This window comes from Coregonus clupeaformis, chromosome 2 (genome assembly GCF_020615455.1).
Source record: "Coregonus clupeaformis isolate EN_2021a chromosome 2, ASM2061545v1, whole genome shotgun sequence".
Taxonomy (NCBI): Eukaryota; Metazoa; Chordata; class Actinopteri; order Salmoniformes; family Salmonidae; genus Coregonus; species Coregonus clupeaformis.
In genome coordinates this window covers 25,331,984-25,356,291 of record NC_059193.1, presented here as the reverse complement: position 1 = coordinate 25,356,291, position 24,308 = coordinate 25,331,984, and the positions used below count along the sequence as shown (strand labels likewise).

The window sequence follows — 24,308 nt, the reverse complement described above, 5'->3', positions numbered from 1 at the left end:
GTGCAACTTGGTCCTGGACTTCCAGACGGGCCGCCCCCAGGTGGTGAAGGTAGGAAACAACACCTCCACTTCGCTGATCCTCAACACAGGGGCCCCACAAGGGTGAGTGCTCAGCCCCCTCCTGTACTCCCTGTTCACCCATGACTGCGTGGCCATGCACGCCTCCAACTCAATCATCAAGTTTGCAGACGACACAACAGTAGTAGGCCTGATTACCAACAATGACTAGACAACCTAGAGAGGAGGTGAGGTCCCTGGCGGAGTTGTGCCAGGAAAATAACCTCTCCCTCAATGTCAACAAAACGAAGGAGCTGATCGTGGACTTCAGGAAACAGCAGTGGGAGTGCAGTGTACACATCACTGACAATCTGAAATGGTCCACCCACACAGACAGTGTGGTGATGAAGGCATAACAGCACCTCTTCAACATCAGGAGGCTGAGGAAATTTTGCTTGGCCCCTAAGACCCTCAAAAACGTTTAAAGATGCACAATTGAGAGCATACTGTCGGGCTGTATCACCGCCTGGTACGGCAACTGCACGACCCGCAACCACAGGGCTCTCCAGAGGGTGGTGCAGTCTGCCCAACGCATCACACTGCCTGCCCTCCAGGACACCTACAGCACCCGATGTCACAGGAAGGCCAAAAAGATAAATCAAGGACATCAACCACCCGAGCCCCTGCCTGTTCACCCCGCTATCATCCAGCTGGCGAGGTCAGTACAGGTGCATCAAAGCTGGGCCCGAGAGACTGAAAAACAGCTTCTATCTCAAGGCCATCAGACTGTTAAATAGCCATCACTAGCCGGCTACCACCCGGTTACTCATCCCTGCACCTTAGAGGCTGCTGCCCTATGTACATAGACATGGAATCACTGGTCACTTCAATAATGTTTACATACTGCTTTACTCATTTCATTTGTATATACTGTATTTTAGTCAATGCCATTCCGACATTGCACATCCTAATATTTATACATTTCTTAATTCCATTCTTTCTTTTAGATGTAAAGTGGGGAAAAAAAGTATTTAGTCAGCCACCAATTGTGCAAGTTCTCCCACTTAAAAAGATGAGAGAGGCCTGTAATTTTCATCATAGGTACACGTCAACTATGACAGACAAATTGAGAAAAGAAAATCCAGAAAATCACATTGTAGGATTTTTAATGAATTTATTTGCAAATTATGGTGGAAAATAAGTATTTGGTCACCTACAAACAAGCAAGATTTCTGGCTCTCACAGACCTGTAACTTCTTCTTTAAGAGGCTCCTCTGTCCTCCACTCGTTACCTGTATTAATGGCACCTGTTTGAACTTGTTATCAGTATAAAAGACACCTGTCCACAACCTCAAACAGTCACACTCCAAACTCCACTATGGCCAAGACCAAAGAGCTGTCAAAGGACACCAGAAACAAAATTGTAGACCTGCACCAGGCTGGGAAGACTGAATCTGCAATAGGTAAGCAGCTTGGTTTGAAGAAATCAACTGTGGGAGCAATTATTAGGAAATGGAAGACATACAAGACCACTGATAATCTCCCTCGATCTGGGGCTCCACGCAAGATCTCACCCCGTGGGGTCAAAATGATCACAAGAACGGTGAGCAAAAATCCCAGAACCACACGGGGGGACCTAGTGAATGACCTGCAGAGAGCTGGGACCAAAGTAACAAAGCCTACCATCAGTAACACACTACGCCGCCAGGGACTCAAATCCTGCAGTGCTAGACGTGTCCCCCTGCTTAAGCCAGTACATGTCCAGGCCCGTCTGAAGTTTGCTAGAGTGCATCCAGAAGAGGATTGGGAGAATGTCATATGGTCAGATGAAACCAAAATATAACTTTTTGGTAAAAACTCAACTCGTCGTGTTTGGAGGACAAAGAATGCTGAGTTGCATCCAAAGAACACCATACCTACTGTGAAGCATGGGGGTGGAAACATCATGCTTTGGGGCTGTTTTTCTGCAAAGGGACCAGGACGACTGATCGGTGTAAAGGAAAGAATGAATGGGGCCATGTATCGTGAGATTTTGAGTGAAAACCTCCTTCCATCAGCAAGGGCATTGAAGATGAAACGTGGCTGGGTCTTTCAGCATGACAATGATCCCAAACACACCGCCCGGGCAACGAAGGAGTGGCTTCGTAAGAAGCATTTCAAGGTCCTGGAGTGGCCTGCTCCAGATCTCAACCCCATAGAAAATCTTTGGAGGGAGTTGAAAGTCCGTGTTGCCCAGCGACAGCCCCAAAACATCACTGCTCTAGAGGAGATCTGCATGGAGGAATGGGCCAAAATACCAGCAACAGTGTGTGAAAACCTTGTGAAGACTTACAGAAAACGTTTGACCTGTGTCATTGCCAACAAAGGGTATATAACAAAGTATTGAGAAACTTTTGTTATTGACCAAATACTTATTTTCCACCATAATTTGCAAATAAATTCATTAAAAATCCTACAATGTGATTTTCTGGATTTTTTTTCCTCATTTTGTCTGTTATAGTTGACGTGTACCTATGATGAAAATTACAGGCCTCTCTCATCTTTTTAAGTGGGAGAACTTGCACAATTGGTGGCTGACTAAATACTTTTTTTCCCCACTGTATGTATTGTTGTGAATTCTTAGATTATACTGGACTGTTGGAGCTAGGAAGACAAGCATTTCGCTACACCCGCAATAACATCTGCTAAATATATGTGTATGTGACCAATACAATTTGATTTTGATTTGATTTAGTGTAGAACTGAATCTATATTTACACACATACGTACAATAGAGCTGGGACGATAAACCGAAAATTACACACACACACCGATATTATCCTCTTACTGACGCAATTTTGCTTAGGTCGGTAGTTTCAGTGATTAGGCTACACAACATTCCTGCAGTTTTTTTGGTTGTAAAACCATTATGTGGTCAACAGTAATGTGCATTAAACGGCTGCTTCTTGCAACGAAAGTGTCCGTCCCTGTTTCACTTCTGGCTCTCACTCCCTCTCCCCCCCTTTGCGCACAGAGTGAAGGGAGAGAAGCATTCTGATAAGGCAGCGCATGCATACGCCGGTTGAGCAACATTTCAAAAAGTAACAATTTTAAAAACTACTGTTTTAAAAAGTCTCAGCTTTATGTGAGCAGAAAAATTGGCACAACAACTCTCAATATTGAGGAAATAACACCACTTTATGGTGTATGTAATTGAGATGTGCCGGCGAAATGGAGCGGAGTGCGCCATTTGCGGTGAATACATTAAGCAGCCTATATAGGCCTACCAATGGAATGTTTTTGTAGGACATTACATCTACTGTTAGATCAATTACATACAGTGCATCCGGAAAGTATTCCGAACTTTTGACTTTTTCCATATTTTGTTACGTTACAGCCTTATTCTAAAATGGATTAAATTGTCCCCCACCCCCATCAATCTACACACAATACCCCATAATTACAAATGTTTGCACATTTATTACAAATAAAAAACGGAAATATCACATTTACATAAGTATTCAGACCCTTTACGCTAGTACTTTGTTGAATCAATCAATTCAATCAATCAATTTTATTTTATATAGCCCTTCGTACATCAGCTAATATCTCGAAGTGCTGTACAGAAACCCAGCCTAAAACCCCAAACAGCTAGTAATGCAGGTGTAGAAGCACGGTGGCTAGGAAAAACTCCCTAGAAAGGCCAAAACCTAGGAAGAAACCTAGAGAGGAACCAGGCTATGAGGGGTGGCCAGTCCTCTTCTGGCTGTGCCGGGTGGAGATTATAACAGAACCATACCAAGATGTTCAAAAATGTTCATAAGTGACAAGCATGGTCAAATAATAATCAGGAATAAATCTCAGTTGGCTTTTCATAGCCGATCATTAAGAGTTGAAAACAGCAGGTCTGGGACAGGTAGGGGTTCCATAACCGCAGGCAGAACAGTTGAAACTGGAATAGCAGCAAGGCCAGGCGGACTGGGGACAGCAAGGAGTCACCACGGCCGGTAGTCCCGACGTATGGTCCTAGGGCTCAGGTCTCTCAGTTGGCTTTTCATAGCCGATCATTAAGAGTTGAAAACAGCAGGTCTGGGACAGGTAGGGGTTTCGTCATACCCGAGTCTTCTTGGGTATGACGCTACAAACTTGGCCCATTCTTCTCTGCAGATCCTCTCAAGCTCTGTCAGGTTGGATGGGGAGCGTCGCTGCACAACTATTTTCAGATCTCTCCAGAGATGTTCGATTGGGTTCAAGTCCAGGCTCTGGCTGGGCCACTCAAGGACATTCAGAGACTTGTCCCGAAGCCACTCCTGTGTTGTCTTGGCTGTGTGCTTAAGGTCGTTGTCCTGTTGGAAGGTGAACCTTCACCCCAGTCTGAGGTCCTGAGCGCTCTGGAGGAGGTTTTCATCAAGGATCTCGTACTTTGCTCCGTTCATCTTTCTCTCGATCCTGGCTAGTCTCCCAGTCCCTGCCACTGAAAAACATCTCTACAGCATGATGCTGCCACCACCTTCCTTCACCGTAGGGATGGTGCCAGGTTTCCTCCAGACGTGACGCTTGGCATTCAGGCCAAAGAGTTCAATCTTGGTTTCATCAGACCAGAGAATCTTGTTTCTCATGGTCTGAGAGTCTTTAGGTGCCTTTTGGCAAACTCCAAGCGGGCTGTCATGTGCCTTTTACTGAGGAGTGGCTTCCGTCTGGCCACTCTACCATAAAGGCCTGATTGGTGGAGTGCTGCAGAGATGGTTGTCCTTCTGGAAGGTTCTCCCATCTTCACAGAGGAACTCTAGAGCTCTGTCAGAGTGACCATCGGGTTCTTGGTCACCTCCCTGACCAAGGCCCTTCTCCCCCGATTGCACAGTTTGGCCGGGCAGCCAGCTCTAGGAAAGGTCTAGGTGGTTCCAAACTTCTACCATTTAAGAATGATGGAGGCTAGTGTTCCTGGGGACCTTCAATGCTGCAGATATTTTTTGGTACCCTTCCCCAGATTCCTTCAACCTCATGGCTTGGTTTTTGCTCTGACATGCACTGTCAACTGTGGGACCTTATATAGACAGGTGTGTGTGCCTTTCCAAATCATGTCCAATCAAGAACTACCAAGGATGATCAATGGAAACAGGATGCACCGGAGCACAATTTCGAGTCTCATAGCAAAGGATTTGAATACTTACGTAAATAAGGTATCTTGTTTTTATTTTTTATAAATTTGCAAACATATCTTCAAAAACATATTATGCATTCCCTGAATATGTTTGATGAAATAGCTAACTTATTTAACGTCTTACTTGGCATTGGAGAGTCAGTCTAGAGCCCTGCCGCTAATGTATTTATAGAGCTAAATGGGTCTATTTATCGAGATTAACATACACATACATGTACACACACCACCAGGCTGAGCGCTAAAGCATCTGAGCACTGACTGCTGTGATTACAGTTAATACAACTATTAGAAGGCAGAGATGTACTGGGGCACATTGAACCTTCAGCAAGAATGCAGAAACAGGGAAAACAGGGAACAGACTCTGCATTGTTTCTCTCCCTGGGACTCAAAGAAGAGAGAGAGAGAAAGAAACAGTGAAACCATCCTCCGCTCTTCTCCTGTACGGTAGCTCCAGGTGTTCCCAGACAAAAATAGAAAACACTTTAATAGAATATGTGGAGCTATGTGGACCCAGGTGTTAAAAGGCTCCTCAGTGGACCCGCCGGTTCCCTATGATGAAGTTTTATTGAATATCTCCCACCTATCCTCTCTCCTATCCCGGCCCAGCCCTGACCCTCTCCACACTCAGTAAGAGTCTATTCAGGTCTATTCAGCAGAAAGCAGCTGTAACTAATGCTGCCCCCCGGTCCAATAGGTGATGGATGTTGGTGGGAGCGGGCGGACGCGCACATCGTTTTTCGATCTAATAAATTGATAAAAGCCCATCTGCCGGTAGGGAGTGGGGCTAGATGCAGCCAGTCCAGGCCGGCTGTCCAATGGCTGGCTGCGCTGCGGCTGAAAGTGCTGAGGACAGTATTGTCCCCGACCGGTACACGGTCAGTCCCCCCCCGCCACCAGGCATGATTTAGTTTCAGAACACACTACTGCAGAGAGAGTGGCCACTACAGAGGGCATTATATCACACAAACATTCCACACCCATGAACTTAGTACAGTACATTAAGTGAGCACCACCCCAAAGTTCCCAATAGCATTACCGAGGTGGGGCAGGCCATTTTTCCTCAGCCTTGCTACCTTCCCTTCCCTCGTACATTTTCTATACTCCACCAAACTGTAATGTCACATAAATCACACAACTACAGACTGTACCCCGCCCAAATAACCACAAAATACCAAGCCCATTCCTCAAACTCGCCTCCTTAATACTGCACCAAAAACAACACTCAAACCTAATCAGTGTATAGCCTTCTGCTATAGGACGTCTCCTCCACAGAACTGATGTGTTGGTGAGATCTGACACTGATTAAGAGCAGAGCCCTACATCTGAACAAGTGTGTCAGAGTGAGTGACACACTCAGGTCCCAGGGCAGGGGCCCTCTCATCCTTCCTCTCTCCCGCCTTCCCTCCATCTCCTGCCCCTGATCTGCTCCCATTCGATCAGGAGTCAGGCAGCAAAGGCATGCAGGGCTATTTATAGGCACGTATTTTTTTTTTATCAGGCAGCCAGAGTCTATTTGAGGCTCTCAGAAGTACAGCGGGCTCCCTGGCTGCTGACGTCAGCGCTGCAGCTTTCACTGCAGAGAGAGCGGGACTCGCTAACAGAGAGAAAGAGACCATCACTAACGGGGAGAGACCTGCTTAAAGAAAGAGACCATCACTAAGATGGAGAGAGAGACCTGCTGCGAGAAAGAGTCCATCACTAACGGGGAGAAAAATAGAGAGAGAGGGAGACAAAGAAAGACTATAAGAGAGAGAGAGAGACTATGTGAGAGAGAGAGAGAGAGAGAGAGAGAGAGAGAGAGAGAGAGACTATGAGAGAGAGACTATAAGACAGAGAGAGAGAGAGAGACTATGAGAGAGAGAGAGACTATGAGAGAGATATTGAAAGGAGACTCACTAACAGAGTGAAAGAGAGGTAGAAGGGGGGTGGGTTGTGTGAGGTTTGGATTCTGATGGTGCATTTGCATAAAGCCTCCAGATAATTGAAAGGGTTTATTTTTGGCTGTGATGTGAATGCAGGTCGTGTGTGTTACACTGTGTGATATAATGGCAGGCTGCATGGGGGGAACTGGACAGTTAGGATCCCTTCTAGAGTGGCTGGATTAGTGGAGAGATGGCATGCCACATGCCAGGCTGGGTAAACACATGATCACAGCCCATCACACACACACACACACACACACACAGATTACAAAATCATGACTCACGCGTTTGCACGTTAACGCTGCACTTGAACCTTATTCATACACACTATGCACATTTAGGTTACCTACACCCCATTACATCTACTGTACACACACAATACACTAAGATGAAACCACTGATAGAGACATAATCAAACATGTAAAGAACACTGATGGAGGAGGCTGTGCTGTTGGCTGGGGACAGCAAACAACCAATGAACAGAGTCCACATCATCGCTCGTCAACCATGTGCCTGCTTCTCCTTAGTTCTCATTCGTCCCAGTTCCTCCTGGTTCTTCCAGTGGAATGGAGCCAAAACAGTCCCCTACCCATGGGGTAGGGCTGGGTGATATGGCCAAAATATTTTTTATGGGCGATTCACAATATATAGTGTCAGCTCCGAACAGTGACACGTTTTTTGTTTTGTCTCTGTAATCCAGCACTTTGGATTTGAAATTATGCAATGACTATGGAGGTCAAATTGCAGACTGTCAGCTTTAATTTGAGGGTATTTTCATCCATATCGGCTGAACCGTTTACAAATTACAGCACTTTGTGTACTCTCCCCATTTTAGGGGACCAAAAGGTACTGGGACAAAATCACTTATATATGTATTAAAGTAGTAAAGAGTGAAGTATTTGGTCCCATATTCATAGTACACAATGACTACAACAACCTTATGACTACAAATGCTGGATGCATTTGCTGTTTGTCTTAGTTGTGTTTCAGATTATTTTGTGCCCAATAGAAATTAATAAATAACGTAGAGTGTCATTTTGGAATACCTTTTATTGTAAACAAGAATATGTTTCTAAACAATTCTACATTAATGTGGATGCTTCCATGATACGGATAATCCTGAATGAAAAATGATGAGTGAGAAATTTAGACGCAGAAATATCGTAAGTGGTACCGCAGTGCCGCACAATAAACTGAGCATGAAAGGGACATTTCACCGCTGCTCTATTTCACTATATACAGGGCACTCGGAAAGTATTCAGACCCCTTGACTTTTTTGCACATTTTGTTACCTTACAGCCTTATTCTAAAATTGATTAAATTGTTTTTTCCCCCCCCTCAATCTACACACAATAACCCATTATGACAAAGCAAAAACCGTTTTTTAGAAATGTTAGCAAATTTATGAAAATTAAATTGAAAAATCACATTTACATAAAGTATTCAGACCATTTACTCAGTACTTTTGGTAATGATTACAGCCTCAAATCATTTTGGGAATGACACTACAAGCTTGAAACACCTGTATTTGGGGAGTTTCTCCCATTCTCTGCAGATCCTCTCAAGCGCTGTCAGCTTGGATGGGGAGCGTTGCTGCGCAGCTATTTTCAGGTCTCTCCAGAGATGTTCAATTGGGTTCAAGTCCGGGCTCTGGCTGGGCCACTCAAGGACCTTCAGAGACTTGTCCCGAAGCCACTCCTGTGTTGTCTTGGCTGTGTGCTTAGTGTTGATGTCCTGATGGAAGGTGAACCGTCGCCCCAGTGAGGTCCTGAGCAGGTTTTCATCAAGGATCTCTGTACTTTGCTCCGTTCATCTTTCCCTCGATCCTGACTAGTCTCACAGTCCCTGCCACTGAAAAACATCCCCACAGCATGCTGCCACCACCATGCTTCACCGTAAGGATAGTGCCAGGTTTCCTCCAGACGTGACACTTGGCATTCAGGCCAAAGAGTTCAATATTGGTTTCATCAGACCAGATAATCTTGTTTCTCATGGTCTGAGAGTCCTTTAGGTGCCTTTTGGCAAACTCCAAGTGGGCTGTCATGTGCCTTTTACTGAGGAGTGGCTTCCGTCTGGCCACTACCATAAAGGCCTGATTGGTGGAATGCTGCAGAGATGGTTGTCCTTCTGGAAGGTTCTCCCATCTCCACCTGCCTGACCAAGGCCCTTCTCCCACGATTGCTCAATTTGGCCGGGCAGCCAGCTCTAGGAAGAGTCTTAGTGGTTCCAAACTTCTTCCATTTAAGAATGATGGAGGCCACTGTGTTCTTGGGGTCCTTCAATGCAGCAGAAATATTTTGATACCCTTCCCCAGATGTGTGCCTCGACACAATCCTGTCTCTGAGCTCCACGGACAATTCCTTCGACCTCATGGCATGGATTTTGCTCTGACATGCACTGTCAACTGTGGGACCTTATATAGACAGGTGTGTGCCTTTCCATACCATGTCCAATCAATTTAATTTATCTCAGGTGGACTCCAAGTTGTAGAAGCATCAAGGATGATCATTGGAAACAGGATGCACCTGAGCTCAATTTCGAGTCTCATTGCAAAAGTTCTGAATACTTATGTAAATATGGAATGTTTTTGTTTGTTTTTCTATACATTTGCAAAAATCTCTAAAAACCTGTTTTTTCTCTTTGTCATTATGGGGTATTGTGTGTAGATTGATGAGGATTTTTATTTATTTAAATCAATTTTAGAATAAGGCTGTAATGTTACAAAATGTGGAAAAAGGGAAGGGGTCTGAATCCTTTCCGAATGCACTGTATGTGCATTAATATGCTATGAACATGTAATAAAAATGACATTCCTCACTACATGCAAATACGAGCGTTTCTGCTTCTCACCGGTAGAAACGGGCAGTTACATTGCCTGGGTGTAAGCAAACCACAAATATCCAGAATGCATAGCGATTTCAGGACGTGGAGGACCGCCCTGTGGAGGTAATAAATACAAAAATGTCTGTGTTTGTAGCAAACACTTTCAGCCAGAGGATTTCGAAACGGAACTGAAGTCAACTGATAGGGTTGCCATGTCGAACGTTAAAAAGTTATGCTATTCCATTGATTTTCCCCTTAAAGAGGAAGGCATCCAATCAGCCAACATCAGCGCAGCAGAAAAGTCAAGCAGAGGTAACGTAGCTAGCAAACTACATTTGTTGATCTAAACCAAAATCTAGCTAGCTAGCTTTGAAATTATGCTGGCTAGACGTTCCAAAGCATATCAATGTACATTGAATATAAACATTAACGCAACATGTCAAGACCATATGACCACTTGTGAGACCATATGCTGGTGCGGTTGGCCCTGGGTTCCTCCTAATGCAAGACCTCATGTGGCTGGAGTGTGTCAGCAGTTCCTGCAAGAGGAAGGCATTGATGCTATGGACTGGCCCGCCCGTTCCCCAGACTTGAATCCAATTGAGCACATCTGGGACATCATGTCTCGCTCCATCCACCAACGCCACGTTGCACCACAGACTGTCCAGGAGTTGGCAGATGCTTTAGTCCAGGTCTGGGAGGAGATCCCTCAGGAGACCATCTGCCACCTCATCAGGAGCATGCCCAGGCGTTGTAGGGAGGTCATACAAGCACGTGGAGGCCACACACACTACTGAGCCTCATTTTGACTTGTTTTAAGGACATTACATCAAAGTTGGATCAGCCTGTAGTGTGGTTTTCCACTTTAATTTTGAGTGTGACTCCAAATCCAGACCTCCATGGGTTGATACATTTGATTTCCATTGATCATTTGTGTGTGATTTTGTTGTCAGCACATTCAAATATGTAAAGAAAAAAGTATTTAATAAGATTATTTTATTCATTCAGATCTAGGATGTGTTATTTTAGTGTTCCCTTTATTTTTTTGAGCAGTGTATTATTATTCTAGTCATTGTCAGAGTAGACCCGTAGTTTGCAGAGCGCACAACCTATGCTACACTTGTGAGAAATACGTTTTGGTTCATTTCATTCCATTTATGAGTTATCAATTTAGTCATTGTCTTTTGTTTGGAGCGCTACTGTCAATGTTGAGTAAGGATGTGCACCTGATTACGCATAGAAGTAGGTCTATAGGCAGACTAATCCTGGTGCTGATAACGATGACCTTGACACAAGCTATAGTAGTACAGAGCCTGTACTCATTGGATGAAAGGTTTCAGCCTGGAATAAGCTCAAGCTCAACATCGGACTTTGAAACAAGCCAGGAACGCCAAAGGTATTTAAAGAAAGCACAATACCCTGTTGAGAATTTTTTTTATCACCAATACACTAAACTGTCCACAAGACAAGAGCTCCTCAAACTTTTCACATATTTGCTAACAGCCCATCTCAACGCCCCATTGACTCTGAGTGTAACAAAACACATAGCATTCTACAGTTCCCTTTTTTGTTCATTGTATGGTTACACATCCTCATGATCAGTCCTCATGTCTTTCCATGAGACTTACTGTACAAAAATCTTCTGCAAGAGGTTGATGCAGTGGGTGGTGAAGAAAGTGGAAGAGAGGCTTGTCCACCTGGCTGTGGAGTGCAGAAAGGGCCAGACGGTTGTCTACACGGAGCCAGAGTCACAGCTCCCCAAACCAACATCACTGCCAACATCAACAAAGCCTGCTAAACCAGCTGCCATTACCCAACACAAGAAGTTCACCAGATGAACATCATTCTGGAACCTGCCTGGAACATTCAACCAACACAACGTCCATATTCAGTTAGACTGATGTTGTAGTATAATATAGAACACCAAGTATTCTCACAACTGTATTGTGGTCTAGATATTGCTAGCTGTTGTACACATGTATAGAATTGTTTTATACAATATTTTTTACTAGTACTGACAAGTGACCATAGGTTTCTGATGCAGCTGGAATCATTTAAAGTGTTGACTTCAACTTCTTGATCAATTCATTGTAATATTCATTAAATGTATTTGGATAAACTAGCTTCACTCATATAAGTAGACATGGCTTGTATTCAAGACAACGTTTATTTGCTCTGTAGACCGAGGTGAGTTTATACAGCAGTATGCAGGAACAGTTACAGCAATGTATGACATATACAGTAGAATCAAAATATACCACTAACGCTTATAATAAATACTACAGTTCTACAAAGGGAATACTTGCATATATTTTGTGTTTAGGTGGTGCAGTGAGGTGTTCGGAGTCACTTTGATACAAGGTGAGATTGTTGTTATGGAACCTTTCGCATCTCCTCGAGTCTTCGTATTCTTTGTATGCAAGCGGTATGGTCTGAGAAAGATGCAAACGTTATTGCACAATCATGGGCAATCATTGTGTACTGTCTGTATTCCTACTGTAGCAGCATGGTGTAGAATATGAGACATTCCACAGACACACGTTAGCTAGCTAGCTACAACACAGGTATAGTTACTCCAAGACTAATGAGTCATAAAGCCACAGTCATTCCTTTACTCTCTGCCATCATCATCAAAACATTTCTCCAGTTTTGTTCACAATGAGAGGCACTGAGGCTAGCTAGCAAGCTATAACGTTACACTACAATACATTTTAGGTATAGCAAACACAGCTAGCTAGCATAACTGGGCTTGCTAGAACCACTACAAGCCAAGCTATTCATTTGCATTTGCTTTCTATTTGTTTGGGAATACAAGTGTTTTTTCATCACTAAGCCCCGTTATGGCCGAAACAATCAACAAATTGTACTGAACAACACTGCCTCGGTTAAAAGAGCGCTTATATTGCTAGTTAGCTATGGACAGCAAAACAACTTACTAGTTTGTAATATACCCTCCCGAGTCCCACTCCAGCTGGTCTAGGCTGCCGCCGCTGCTGCTTGCTGGTCTCTGAATTATTTTTCTTGCTGTCTCAACACCTCTTCAGTGTATCCCGGCTCAAATAGAGCAAAAACATAACAATTAAATCAATTTATCGCCCAGCCCTACCATGGGGTTTCTAGACTAGTGCCATACTAAAATGTAAATGTAAATACCAGTTCTCTGACAGACAGGAGCACCAATGACTACTGGTAGGCTACTCTATTTATACCAGCCAGGCCATGATTTTATCCTCTCAGAATATCATCCATCTATACAGCTCCCAGCAGAATCTCTCCAACGCTCAATACGCTGAGCCGGTTTACACTGGGGACAGGCTGTTTAGACATTTAGTTTAGGTTACAGTTGTTCTAGAGAGAGGTGGTTAGTTTCCATCTCTCGAGTTAAAGGAAGAGAGATGGGGGGAAGGAAAATAGCGGATTTTATTAATCATCGTTGGGCAGATCTATGGGCCTGATAGAAGAGAAGAGAGGTGGAGGAGAGGAGAGGTAGAGGAACAGAGTAACCTAACGTAGCAGAGGTAAAATAAACTCCTGAGCTGCGTTTTTCTTTCTGGTCCTGACGGAGAGAAAAAACAAGGCAACAAGCAGAAGTAGTTCAGGCTCCATTTCCCCTGAAAACCGGATGAATCCGCTTGTTGCCCCGCAGAGGGTGGGAATGGAGAGGTTCGGCCATGATTACTGAGCCGACGGATAAACATGTCACCCAGTGCTTTGACTCTGGCTCAGCCCTCACTCTCTCAGCCCACTCACACTTTCCACTGAGCAGTGGAGGAGAGGAGGGTTACCCATACACACACACAGTTCCCGTTTCACACCTGCCATAAATAGGTTAAACTTGCAAACGCATACAGAGGCTGACAAGCATATTCACACAGCCCTGACCACAGAAAGTCACATTGACTGTTTCACACGTAGCATATACACACATTCAGTGACAATTACATAGCCACACCCAAACAAGTGTGTGTGTGTGTGTGTGTGTGTGTGTGTGTGTGTGTGTGTGTATGTATGTATGTATGTATGTATGTATGTATGTATGTATGTATGTATGTATGTATGTATGTATGTATGTATGTATGTATGTATGTATGTATGTATGTATGTATGGTGATGTCACGAGAGGCTGTGTCCTGGAGGGACGTTACATCCCCCTGAGGTGGCTGCAAACCCAGACAGCTATGGCTCCATCTGCTGGTATGGTCGGGAACTCCACCCCTCTATGGCCAATCTTCCCACGCAGCTGAAACAAATGAGGAGCTGATGAGCTGAAGGTTTGGGAAGGGAAGAGACACAGTCTCCAACCTGGGCTCTCTGGAGGACAAGAGTGCTGCACGTCCACTTCCATGAGGAATATAAGGATTTGGAGATACTTACCTTTGGGGAAATACTCACCTTTGGATATATGCACCTGTGGAAATACGTGAGAGACATTTGGAAGGACTTTTTGCTGGGTTGGCCACTAGCTGCAACGTGGACTACAGTAAGGCTGGGGAAAAGTTATCTGAGCGAGTGAGAATTATGACTTTGGATGTGGAAGAGACATCCCTGAACTGTTAACCCTTAAAGAGCCACAAGAGAACAGAATTTTGTTATATTTTCGTTAATTTCCCAAGACCTATAATAAAATCCTTGTTTTGTTTGAACCTTGTCTCCTTGCACTACTTGAGCAATCCCGCTGAAAGCTGTGTAGCCTCTCGTGACGTCACAGATGGTGGAGAATACAGGCACGCTCAAGCGTTAATAGTGCATGTCAGAGGAGGATACCGAAGGTTTGATCACCCAGTTTTCCAAGTTGGACGTAGGCTCCCCGCCGACTGAAATGGAGGACATATTGAAAGCCCTTGTTGCTGGCCAGCAAGCCCAGATGCAAGCAAACGTGGCTCTCTTGGAGGAGCAAAAGAAAGCCAACCTTCTGAAGGCAGAGGAATTGCAGTTGCAGAGACAGAGGGTGGTCCAAAATACCCGCCCAATAAAGGCAAGTGACTTTATATCTAAGATGGGAGCTACCGATGACATTGAGGCATACCTGCATGCATTTGAGGCCACGGCCACTAGGGAAGCCTGGCCCAAGCAACAGTGGGTTGGTCTGTTAGCCCCCTTTCTAACCGGGGAATCGCTGAATGCTGTCCGGGACCTGGGCCCTGACCAGGTTACTGACTATGATGCCCTGAAGTCTGAGATCCTCAGCAGATATGGACTCACAAAGTTTGGTATGGCCCAGCGCTTTCACAGCTGGACCTTCCAACCAGACCAACCTCCTCGGGCGCAGATGCATGAACTTGTCCGAATCGCAAGGAAATGGCTGGATCCGCAGAGGAATACAGCAGCGGCGGTGGTGGAGGCCGTTGTGGTGGATCGTTACCTCACGCGCCCTGCCTTATGAGGCAAAACGGTTCATCAGTCAACAGGCCTTGACCACGGCTGATCTGACCGTGGAAGCTGTGGAAAAGTACCAGGCCACAGCGGAGATGCTGAATGCTTCCCGAAAAGACCCCAGGAGTGCGGCCCCACCACAAATGGGAAGAACCCGTCCAAAGGACCCCAAGGTCTCGAACCCAGCCACGTCAGGACTTATCCCGGCTCCAGGGGGAGCCAGAAACCAGGCGGGTCCAAGAAGAGTACACCAGGAGGGGGGAAACTCGACAGTGTTACCGGTGTGGGGAGATGGGACATATCTCCTGGCAGTGTGGGAAACCAGCCGATGAACCTATGCCCACTGCGGAGTCCTCCAGCTCAGCACCCACACACCGTTTTGCCTCGCTCTTGGGAGTCGTAGATGGCGGCCCAGATCGGCCCCCCACCTGCCCGGTAACTGTGAATCACCATGATGTGGAGGCCTTACTGGATTCTGGTAGCCGGGCCACCCTGGTGCGTAAGGATTTGGTGGGCCCAACGTGTCTGACCCCGGGGAAAGTCCTCCCAGTTTCCTGTGTCCATGGGGACACCAGAGAATACCCCATTACTGAACTTACAATGACCAGCACACGGGGAACCATACACACGACGGCGGGGTGGTTGATTCCCTCCCCGTCCCTGTCCTAATTGGACGAGACTGCCCAGCCTTTTACCCACTCTGGAGAGAGTCTCAGGAGAGGATAACCCGAGTACCTCGGAAACGGAGAGGCAAGACTCATCCTGGGAAGGCTCCGGTGCAATCCTCCGAGTTACTCACTCCCGCCCGGGCTCTGATAGGGATGGCAGGTGCCCAGACCGACACAGAGACGGAGCTACAGAATCTGGACAAAGAACTGTCTGGTCTGAAGGGGACCGCTGAGAGGTATCGTTTGTTAAAGCAACAGTTAGACATGAAGACAGAAGAGTTAGATATCCTCCAGGCTAAACTCCAACAGAGCTCCTTCCCTAAGCAACAGGAGGAGCTGGAGAGGCTGCGCAGGACCATCGAGGAGTGTGAGGAGACCCTGCGCAGTAGTAAGGAGGTCCAGAAGAAGGCAGAGGAGAAGTACAAGGTGTTGGAGAACAAGATGAAGAATGCGGAGGCAGAGAGAGAGAAGGAACTGAAAGCTGCTCAACAGAAGCTAAACTCTGCTAAAACCAAGGCTGATGCGTTCAGTAAGAAACTCAAGGAGAGACAACAGGAGGCTGAGTCCCTGGTCCTAGAGTTGGAGGAGTTGAAGAGAGAGCAGTCTGGCAAGCACCACGGCAATGCGGACGCCCTCTCCCGGCGTGATGCCTTCTTCGCTGCCTTTACCCGACGAGGACGTCGGTCCCGAGGAGGGGGATGTGTGATGTCACGAGAGGCTGTGTCCTGGAGGGACGTTACATCCCCCTGAGGTGGCTGCAAACCCAGACAGCTATGGCTCCATCTGCTGGTATGGTCGGGAACTCCACCCCTCTATGGCCAATCTTCCCACGCAGCTGAAACAAATGAGGAGCTGATGAGCTGAAGGTTTGGGAAGGGAAGAGACACAGTCTCCAACCTGGGCTCTCTGGAGGACAAGAGTGCTGCACGTCCACTTCCATGAGGAATATAAGGATTTGGAGATACTTACCTTTGGGAAATACTCACCTTTGGATATATGCACCTGTGGAAATACGTGAGAGACATTTGGAAGGACTTTTTGCTGGGTTGGCCACTAGCTGCAACGTGGACTACAGTAAGGCTGGGGAAAAGTTATCTGAGCTGAGTGAGAATTATGACTTTGGATGTGGAAGAGACATCCCTGAACTGTTAACCCTTAAAGAGCCACAAGAGAACAGAATTTTTGTTATATTTTCGTTAATTTCCCAAGACCTATAATAAAATCCTTGTTTTGTTTGAACCTTGTCTCCTTGCACTACTTGAGCAATCCCGCTGAAAGCTGTGTAGCCTCTCGTGACGTCACAGTATGTATGTATGTGTATATATATATATATATATATATATATATATATATATATATATATATATATATATATATATATATATATATATATATATATATATATATATATATATATATATATATATATATATATATATATATATATACACACACACACACACACACACATATATATATACACACACACACACACATATATACAGTGGGGAAAAAAAGTATTTAGTCAGCCACCAATTGTGCAAGTTCTCCCACTTAAAAAGATGAGAGAGGCCTGTAATTTTCATCATAGGTACACGTCAACTATGACAGACAAAATGAGGAAAAAAAATCCAGAAAATCACATTGTAGGATTTTTAATGAATTTATTTGCTAATTATGGTGGAAAATAAGTATTTGGTCAATAACAAAAGTTTCTCAATACTTTGTTATATACCCTTTGTTGGCAATGACACAGGTCAAACGCTTTTCTGTAAGTCTTCACAAGGTTTTCACACACTGTTGCTGGTATTTTGGCCCATTCCTCCATGCAGATCTCCTCTAGAGCAGTGATGTTTTGGGGCTGTCGCTGGGCAACACGGACTTTCAACTCCCTCCAAAGATTTTCTATGGGGTTGAGATCTGGAGACTCCAGGACCTTGAAATGCTTCTTACGAAGCCACTCCTTCGTTGCCCGGCGGTGTGTTTGGGATCATTGTCATGCTGAAAGACCAAGCCACGTTTCATCTTCAATGCCCTTGCTGATGGAAGGAGGTTTTCACTCAAAATCTCACGATACATGGCCCCATTCATTCTTTCCTTTACACAGATCAGTCGTCCTGGTCCCTTTGCAGAAAAACAGCCCCAAAGTATGATGTTTTCACTCCCATGCTTCACAGTAGGTATGGTGTTCTTTGGATGCAACTCAGCATTCTTTGTCCTCCAAACACGACGAGTTGAGTTTTTACCAAAAAGTTATATTTTGGTTTCATCTGACCATATGACATTCTCCCAATCCTCTTCTGGATGCACTCTAGCAAACTTCAGACGGGCCTGGACATGTACTGGCTTAAGCAGGGGGACACGTCTAGCACTGCAGGATTTGAGTCCCTGGCGGCGTAGTGTGTTACTGATGATAGGCTTTGTTACTTTGGTCCCAGCTCTCTGCAGGTCATTCACTAGGTCCCCCCGTGTGGTTCTGGGATTTTTGCTCACCCGTTCTTGTGATCATTTTGACCCCACGGGGTGAGATCTTGCGTGGAGCCCCAGATCGAGGGAGATTATCAGTGGTATTGTATGTCTTCCATTTCCTAATAATTGCTCCCACAGTTGATTTCTTCAAACCAAGCTGCTTACCTATTGCAGATTCAGTCTTCCCAGCCTGGTGCAGGTCTACAATTTTGTTTCTGGTGTCCTTTGACAGCTCTTTGGTCTTGGCCATAGTGGAGTTTGGAGTGTGACTGTTTGAGGTTGTGGACAGGTGTCTTTTATACTGATAACAAGTTCAAACAGGTGCCATTAATACAGGTAACAGTGGAGGACAGAGGAGCCTCTTAAAGAAGAAGTTACAGGTCTGTGAGAGCCAGAAATCTTGCTTGTTTGTAGGTGACCAAATACTTATTTTCCACCATAATTTGCAAATAAATTCATTAAAAATCCTACAATGTGATTTTCTGGATTTTCTTTTCTCAATTTGTCTGTCATAGTTGACGTGTACCTATGATGAAAATTACAGGCCTCTCTCATCTTTTTAAGTGGGAGAACTTGCACAATTGGTGGCTGACTAAATACTTTTTTTCCCCACTGTATACACATATATATATATATATATACACATACACACACACACACACACACACACACACACACATATATATACACACACACACACACATATATATATATACACATATATATATATACACATATATATATATATATATATATATATATACATACATATATATACATACATATATATATATATATATATATACACACACACACACACACACAGCATCCAGAAAGTATTCAAACCCCTTGACTTTTGATTTTGTTACGTTACAGCCTTATTCTAAAATGGATTAAATAAATAAAAATGTCCTCATCAATCTACACATAATACCCCATAATGACAAAGCGAAAACCGGTGTAGACTTTTTTTTCAAATGTAGTAAAAATAAAAAACACCTTATTTACACAAGTTTTCAGACCCTTTGCTATGAGACTCGAAATTGAGCTCAGCTGGTTTGTCATTTTGGGGTATTGTGTGTAGATTGCTGAGGATTTTATTTTATTTAATCCATTTTAGAACAAGGCTGTAAGGTAACAAAATGTGGAAAATGTCAAGGGGTTTGAATACTTTCCGAATGTACTGTGTGTGTGTGTGTGTGTGTGTGTGTGTACAGTACCAGTCAAAGGTTTGGACACACCTACTCATTCCAGGGTTTGTGGAATAACAGTGAATACATCAAAACTTTGAAATAACACATATATAATCATGTAGTAACCAAAAGAAGTGCTAAACAAATCAAAATAAATATTTTTTTGAGATTATTCAAAGTAGCCACCCTTTGCCTTGATGACAGCTTTGCACACTCTTGCCAATCTCTGAACCAGCTTTATGAGGAAGTTGCCTTGGTCTTTCCTTCCGCATTTGAGCCAATCAGCTGTGTTGTGACAAGGTAGGGGTGGTATACAGAAGAAAGCCCTGTTTGGTGAAAGACCAAGTCCATATTATGGCAAGAACAGCTCAAATAAGCAAAGAGAAATGACAGTCCATCATTACTTTAAGACATGAAGGTCAGTCAATACGGAAAATTGCAGTTGCAAAAAAACCATTAAGCGCAATTTTCAAACTGGCTCTCATGAGGACCACCACAGAAAATGAAGACCCAGAGTTACCTCTGCTGCAGAGGATAAGTTCATTAGATTTACCAGCCTCAGAAATTGCAGCCCAAATAAATGCTTCACAGAGTTCAAGTAAGAGACACATCTCAACATCAACTGTTCAGAGGAGACTGCGTGAATCAGGCCTTCATGGTCGAATTGCTGTAAAGAAACCCCTACTAAAGGACACCAATAAGAAGAAGAGACTTGCTTGGGCCAAGAAATCTGTCCTTTGGTTTGATGAGTCCAACTTTGAGATTTTTGGTTGCAACCGCCGTGTCTCTGTGAGACGTAGAGTAGGTGAACGGATGATCTCCACATGTGTGGTTCCCACGTGAAGCACGGAGGAGGTGGTGTGATGGTGCTTTGCTGGTGACACTGTCGGTGATTAATTAAAAATTCAAGGCACATTTAACAACCATGTCTACCACAGCATTCTGCAGCGATACGCCATCCCATCTGGATTGCTCTTAGTGGGACTATCATTTGTTTTTCAACAGGACAATGACCCAACACACCTCCAGGCTGTGTAAGTTTTGTTTAACACTTTGTTTTGGTTACTACATGATTCCATGTGTGTTATTTCATAGTTTTAATGTCTTCACTACTATTCTACAATGTAGAAAATAGTAAAAATAAAGAAAAACCCTGGAATGAGAAGGTGTGTCCAAACTTTTTACTGGTACTGTATACTACATAGCCACACCCAGCCCTAATAACATACTAGGGCTTGGAATTGCCAGGGACCTCACGATACGATATCACCATACTTTGGTGCCGAACGATATGTATTGTGATGCTCACAATTCTATACGTATTGCGATTCAATACTGTGATTTTACTGAGATTTGATGTTCCAAACATATTGCTCACTATATGTCTGCAGCAGAGAGGCAAGAGATAGCATGAGAAAATTATCAGTAAGGGAAATAAAGTGCTGAAAACATGTTGGATCACAATTTAAAAAGATGGAGAACAAGCTATAGCAGTGTTTCCCAAACTAGGGGTCGCGAGAGAAACAAATAAATAAAATTCTCGTTGGGTTCATAGAACCGGGGTCACATCAGTAACCTCCGGTAGCCGCTAGATGTGGTTGTAATAAACAAAGCGGTTTCTGTTTTCTTCCTACAAATGTGGCTCTATCTATTGAACGGTTTAAGCTACAAAATATTATGACCCCATCACTGAAAGATAATACTCTCAGGAACACAGTGTCTTCTGTTTCCCTCTACAATGCCCACAAGCCATTCTCACATTAACACCTATTCAACATACACATGATTCACAGACGCATAAACACAACAACTCACCTGCACCAAAAAGATGATGAGGAAGTAGAAATTGGCGATTCTTCTGAACTGCTCAAACAGATTCTTTGGCAGAAAGTTCCACACCGTGTACTGGACAGACAAAAAGGGAGAGAGAGAGGGCACCAATGAAATTACATGAGAATGAAAAACACAATATAGGCCTACCCGCTCGATCCTGGGTCTCTGCAAACCACTATTTTACTGTTCTTTGACATCCCTGTTTTTCAACCTCTTTTTACGGTAGAGGACTAGTAGGACGTATTAATCCGTTTCATCCTCTGTGTGTGTGTTTTCCCAATGAGTTGGGGCTGGTGCTGCCCTCTGATCATCTCGCCAAATCCCTGCTAGACAATGCCCCGGTGGCAACTTATACTTTGATCCTCTGTAGCTCAATTGGTAGAGCATGGTGCTTGTAACGCCAGGGTAGTAGGTTCGAGCCCCGGGACCACCCATACGTACAAATGTATGCACACATGACTGTAAGTCGCTTTGGATGAAAGTGTCTGCCAAATGGCATATTAGATTATATTATACCACACAACACCACGTTGGGCTAAAGCGCGTGGACAAAAACACAGTCACACACGCACCACTGTTGTTGAGAGGGGAGTGTAGACAAATCTATTTGCATGGAGACAGAGACAGAGACAGAGTGCTGAAATGCACATGGTAGCAGAAAGGGACCATCTCATTTTGCCAGAGAAAAGAGTGAGGGAAAAGTAATAAGAGGGGAGCGTGAGGGAGGAGAGCAGGAGAGAGTGAGGAGGGGGAGAGTGTTAGGGAGGAGGGCAGGAGAGAGTGAGGAGGGGAGTGTTAGGGAGGAGGGCAGGAGAGAGTGAGGAGGGGGAGAGTGTTAGGGAGGAGGGCAGGAGAGAGTGAGGAGGGGGAGAGTGTTAGGGGAGGAGGGCAGGAGAGAGTGAGGAGGGGGAGAGTGTTAGGGAGGAGGGCAGGAGAGTGTGAGGATTTAGGGAGGAGGGCAGGAGAGAGTGAGGAGGGGGAGAGTGTTAGGGAGGAGGGCAGGAGAGAGTGAGGAGGGGGAGAGTGTTAGGGAGGAGGGCAGGAGAGAGTGAGGAGGGGGAGAGTGTTAGGGAGGAGGGCAGGAGAGAGTGAGGAGGGGGAGAGTGTTAGGGAGGAGGGCAGGAGAGAGTGAGGAGGGGGAGAGTGTTAGGGAGGAGGGCAGGAGAGAGTGAGGAGGGGGGAGAGTGTTAGGGAGGAGGGCAGGAGAGAGTGAGGAGGGGGAGAGTGTTAGGGAGGAGGGCAGGAGAGAGTGAGGAGGGGGAGAGTGTTAGGGAGGAGGGCAGGAGAGAGTGAGGAAGAGTTAGGGAGGAGCAGAGAGAGTGAGGAGGGGGAGAGTGTTAGGGAGGAGGGCAGGAGAGAGTGAGGAGGGGGAGAGTGTTAGGGAGGAGGGCAGGAGAGAGTGAGGAGGGGAGAGTGTTAGGGAGGAGGGCAGGAGAGAGAGTGAGGAGGGGGAGAGTGTTAGGGGAGGAGGGCAGGAGAGAGTGAGGAGGGGGAGAGTGTTAGGGAGGAGGGCAGGAGAGAGTGAGGAGGGGGAGAGTGTTAGGGAGGAGGGCAGGAGAGAGTGAGGAGGGGGAGAGTGTTAGGGAGGAGGGCAGGAGAGAGTGAGGAGGGGGAGAGTGTTAGGGAGGAGGGCAGGAGAGTGTGAGGAAGGGGGAGTGTTAGGAAGGAGGGCAGGAGAGAGTGAGGAGGGGGAGAGGGAGTAAACATAGGAGGGAGAGATGGTGCAGGGAGAGGAGAGAGAAGGAACAGAGAGGGAGTTGTAATGAACAGGGTGATGGGAGGCAGGTGCATGGTAGAAGTGTAAACACTACAGCCAGTGTAATTAAAGACTGTTTACACTCACACTGGAGGACGAGAGACATTGATTGGCCCATTCCCAGTGGGACCCTCTGCACCACTATAAATCCCCTTCTTTGAAAATATACGAGCATGGTACGAAACGTCCACTTGCCTGTTTTAAGGTGTTGTGCAGACCACAGGTCGACGGTGTAAAAACACGGCAGTATATCTTACCTTGGAAGAGACAATCCTGTTGTCACAGAATTTAGGGGGGATTAAAGCTTCGGTGGCGGTACAGGGCCGGTGGCCTACGTAGATGGTTCTGCTGTCCACCCTCCTCTCGTCCCTACCAAACTGTACAGAGAGATGAACAGACAGAATTAGAAGACAAATTCAGAGCCATGTATACAATGTATGTAGTCAGCTCAGCTATCCCCATTGAGACCGTGTCTGTGCCTTGAACTAGCTTGAGCAAAACTAAACATGGCGGTGTTCGCCTTAGCAATCTTACTGGAATAAAGACCACCTCCGTTACTGTCATTATTGAAAGAGATCGTGATCTCACATCTCAAAATAGGGTTACTTAATGTTAGATCCCTCACTTCCAAGGCAGTTATGGTCAATGAACTAATCACTGATCATAATCTTGATGTGATTGGCCTGACTGAAACATGGCTTAAGTCTAATGAATTGACGGTGTTAAATGAGGCCTCTACTCCTGGTTACACTAGTGACCATATCCCCCGCGCATCCTGCAACGGTGGAGGTGTTGCTAACATTTACGATAGCAAATTTCAATTTACCCCCCCAAAAATGACTGTGTTTTCGTCTTTTGAGCTTCTAGTCATGAAATCAATGCAGCCTACTCAATCACTTTTTATAGCTACTGTTTACAGGCCTCCTGGGCCGTATACAGAGTTACTCACCGAGTTCCTATCGGACCTTGTAGTCATGGCAGATAATATTCTAATTTTTGGTGACTTTAATATTCACATGGAAAAGTCCACAGACCCACTCCAAAAGGCTTTCGGAGCCATCATCGACTCAGTCTAGGTTTTGTCCAACATGTCTCCAGACCTACTCATTGCCACAGTCATTCCCTGGATCTAGT

At 45.1% G+C, this 24,308-nt stretch overlaps 1 protein-coding gene across 4 annotated transcripts in view; it reads right to left on the bottom strand.

Annotated features, from left to right (window-relative positions):
• The window catches only part of LOC121532134 (phospholipid-transporting ATPase IG), an 84,000-nt gene that overhangs the window by 38,502 nt on the left and 21,190 nt on the right, over positions 1-24,308 (bottom strand). For all 4 annotated transcript variants that reach the window (XM_041837863.2, XM_041837885.2, XM_041837874.2 and 1 more), the window contains exons 2-3: positions 23,432-23,551; positions 21,401-21,490 (exon numbers count right to left, since the gene is read on the bottom strand). In XM_041837863.2, coding sequence (XP_041693797.1) covers positions 21,401-21,490; positions 23,432-23,551 — 210 coding nt within the window. The remainder of the gene's footprint in view (positions 1-21,400; positions 21,491-23,431; positions 23,552-24,308) is intronic.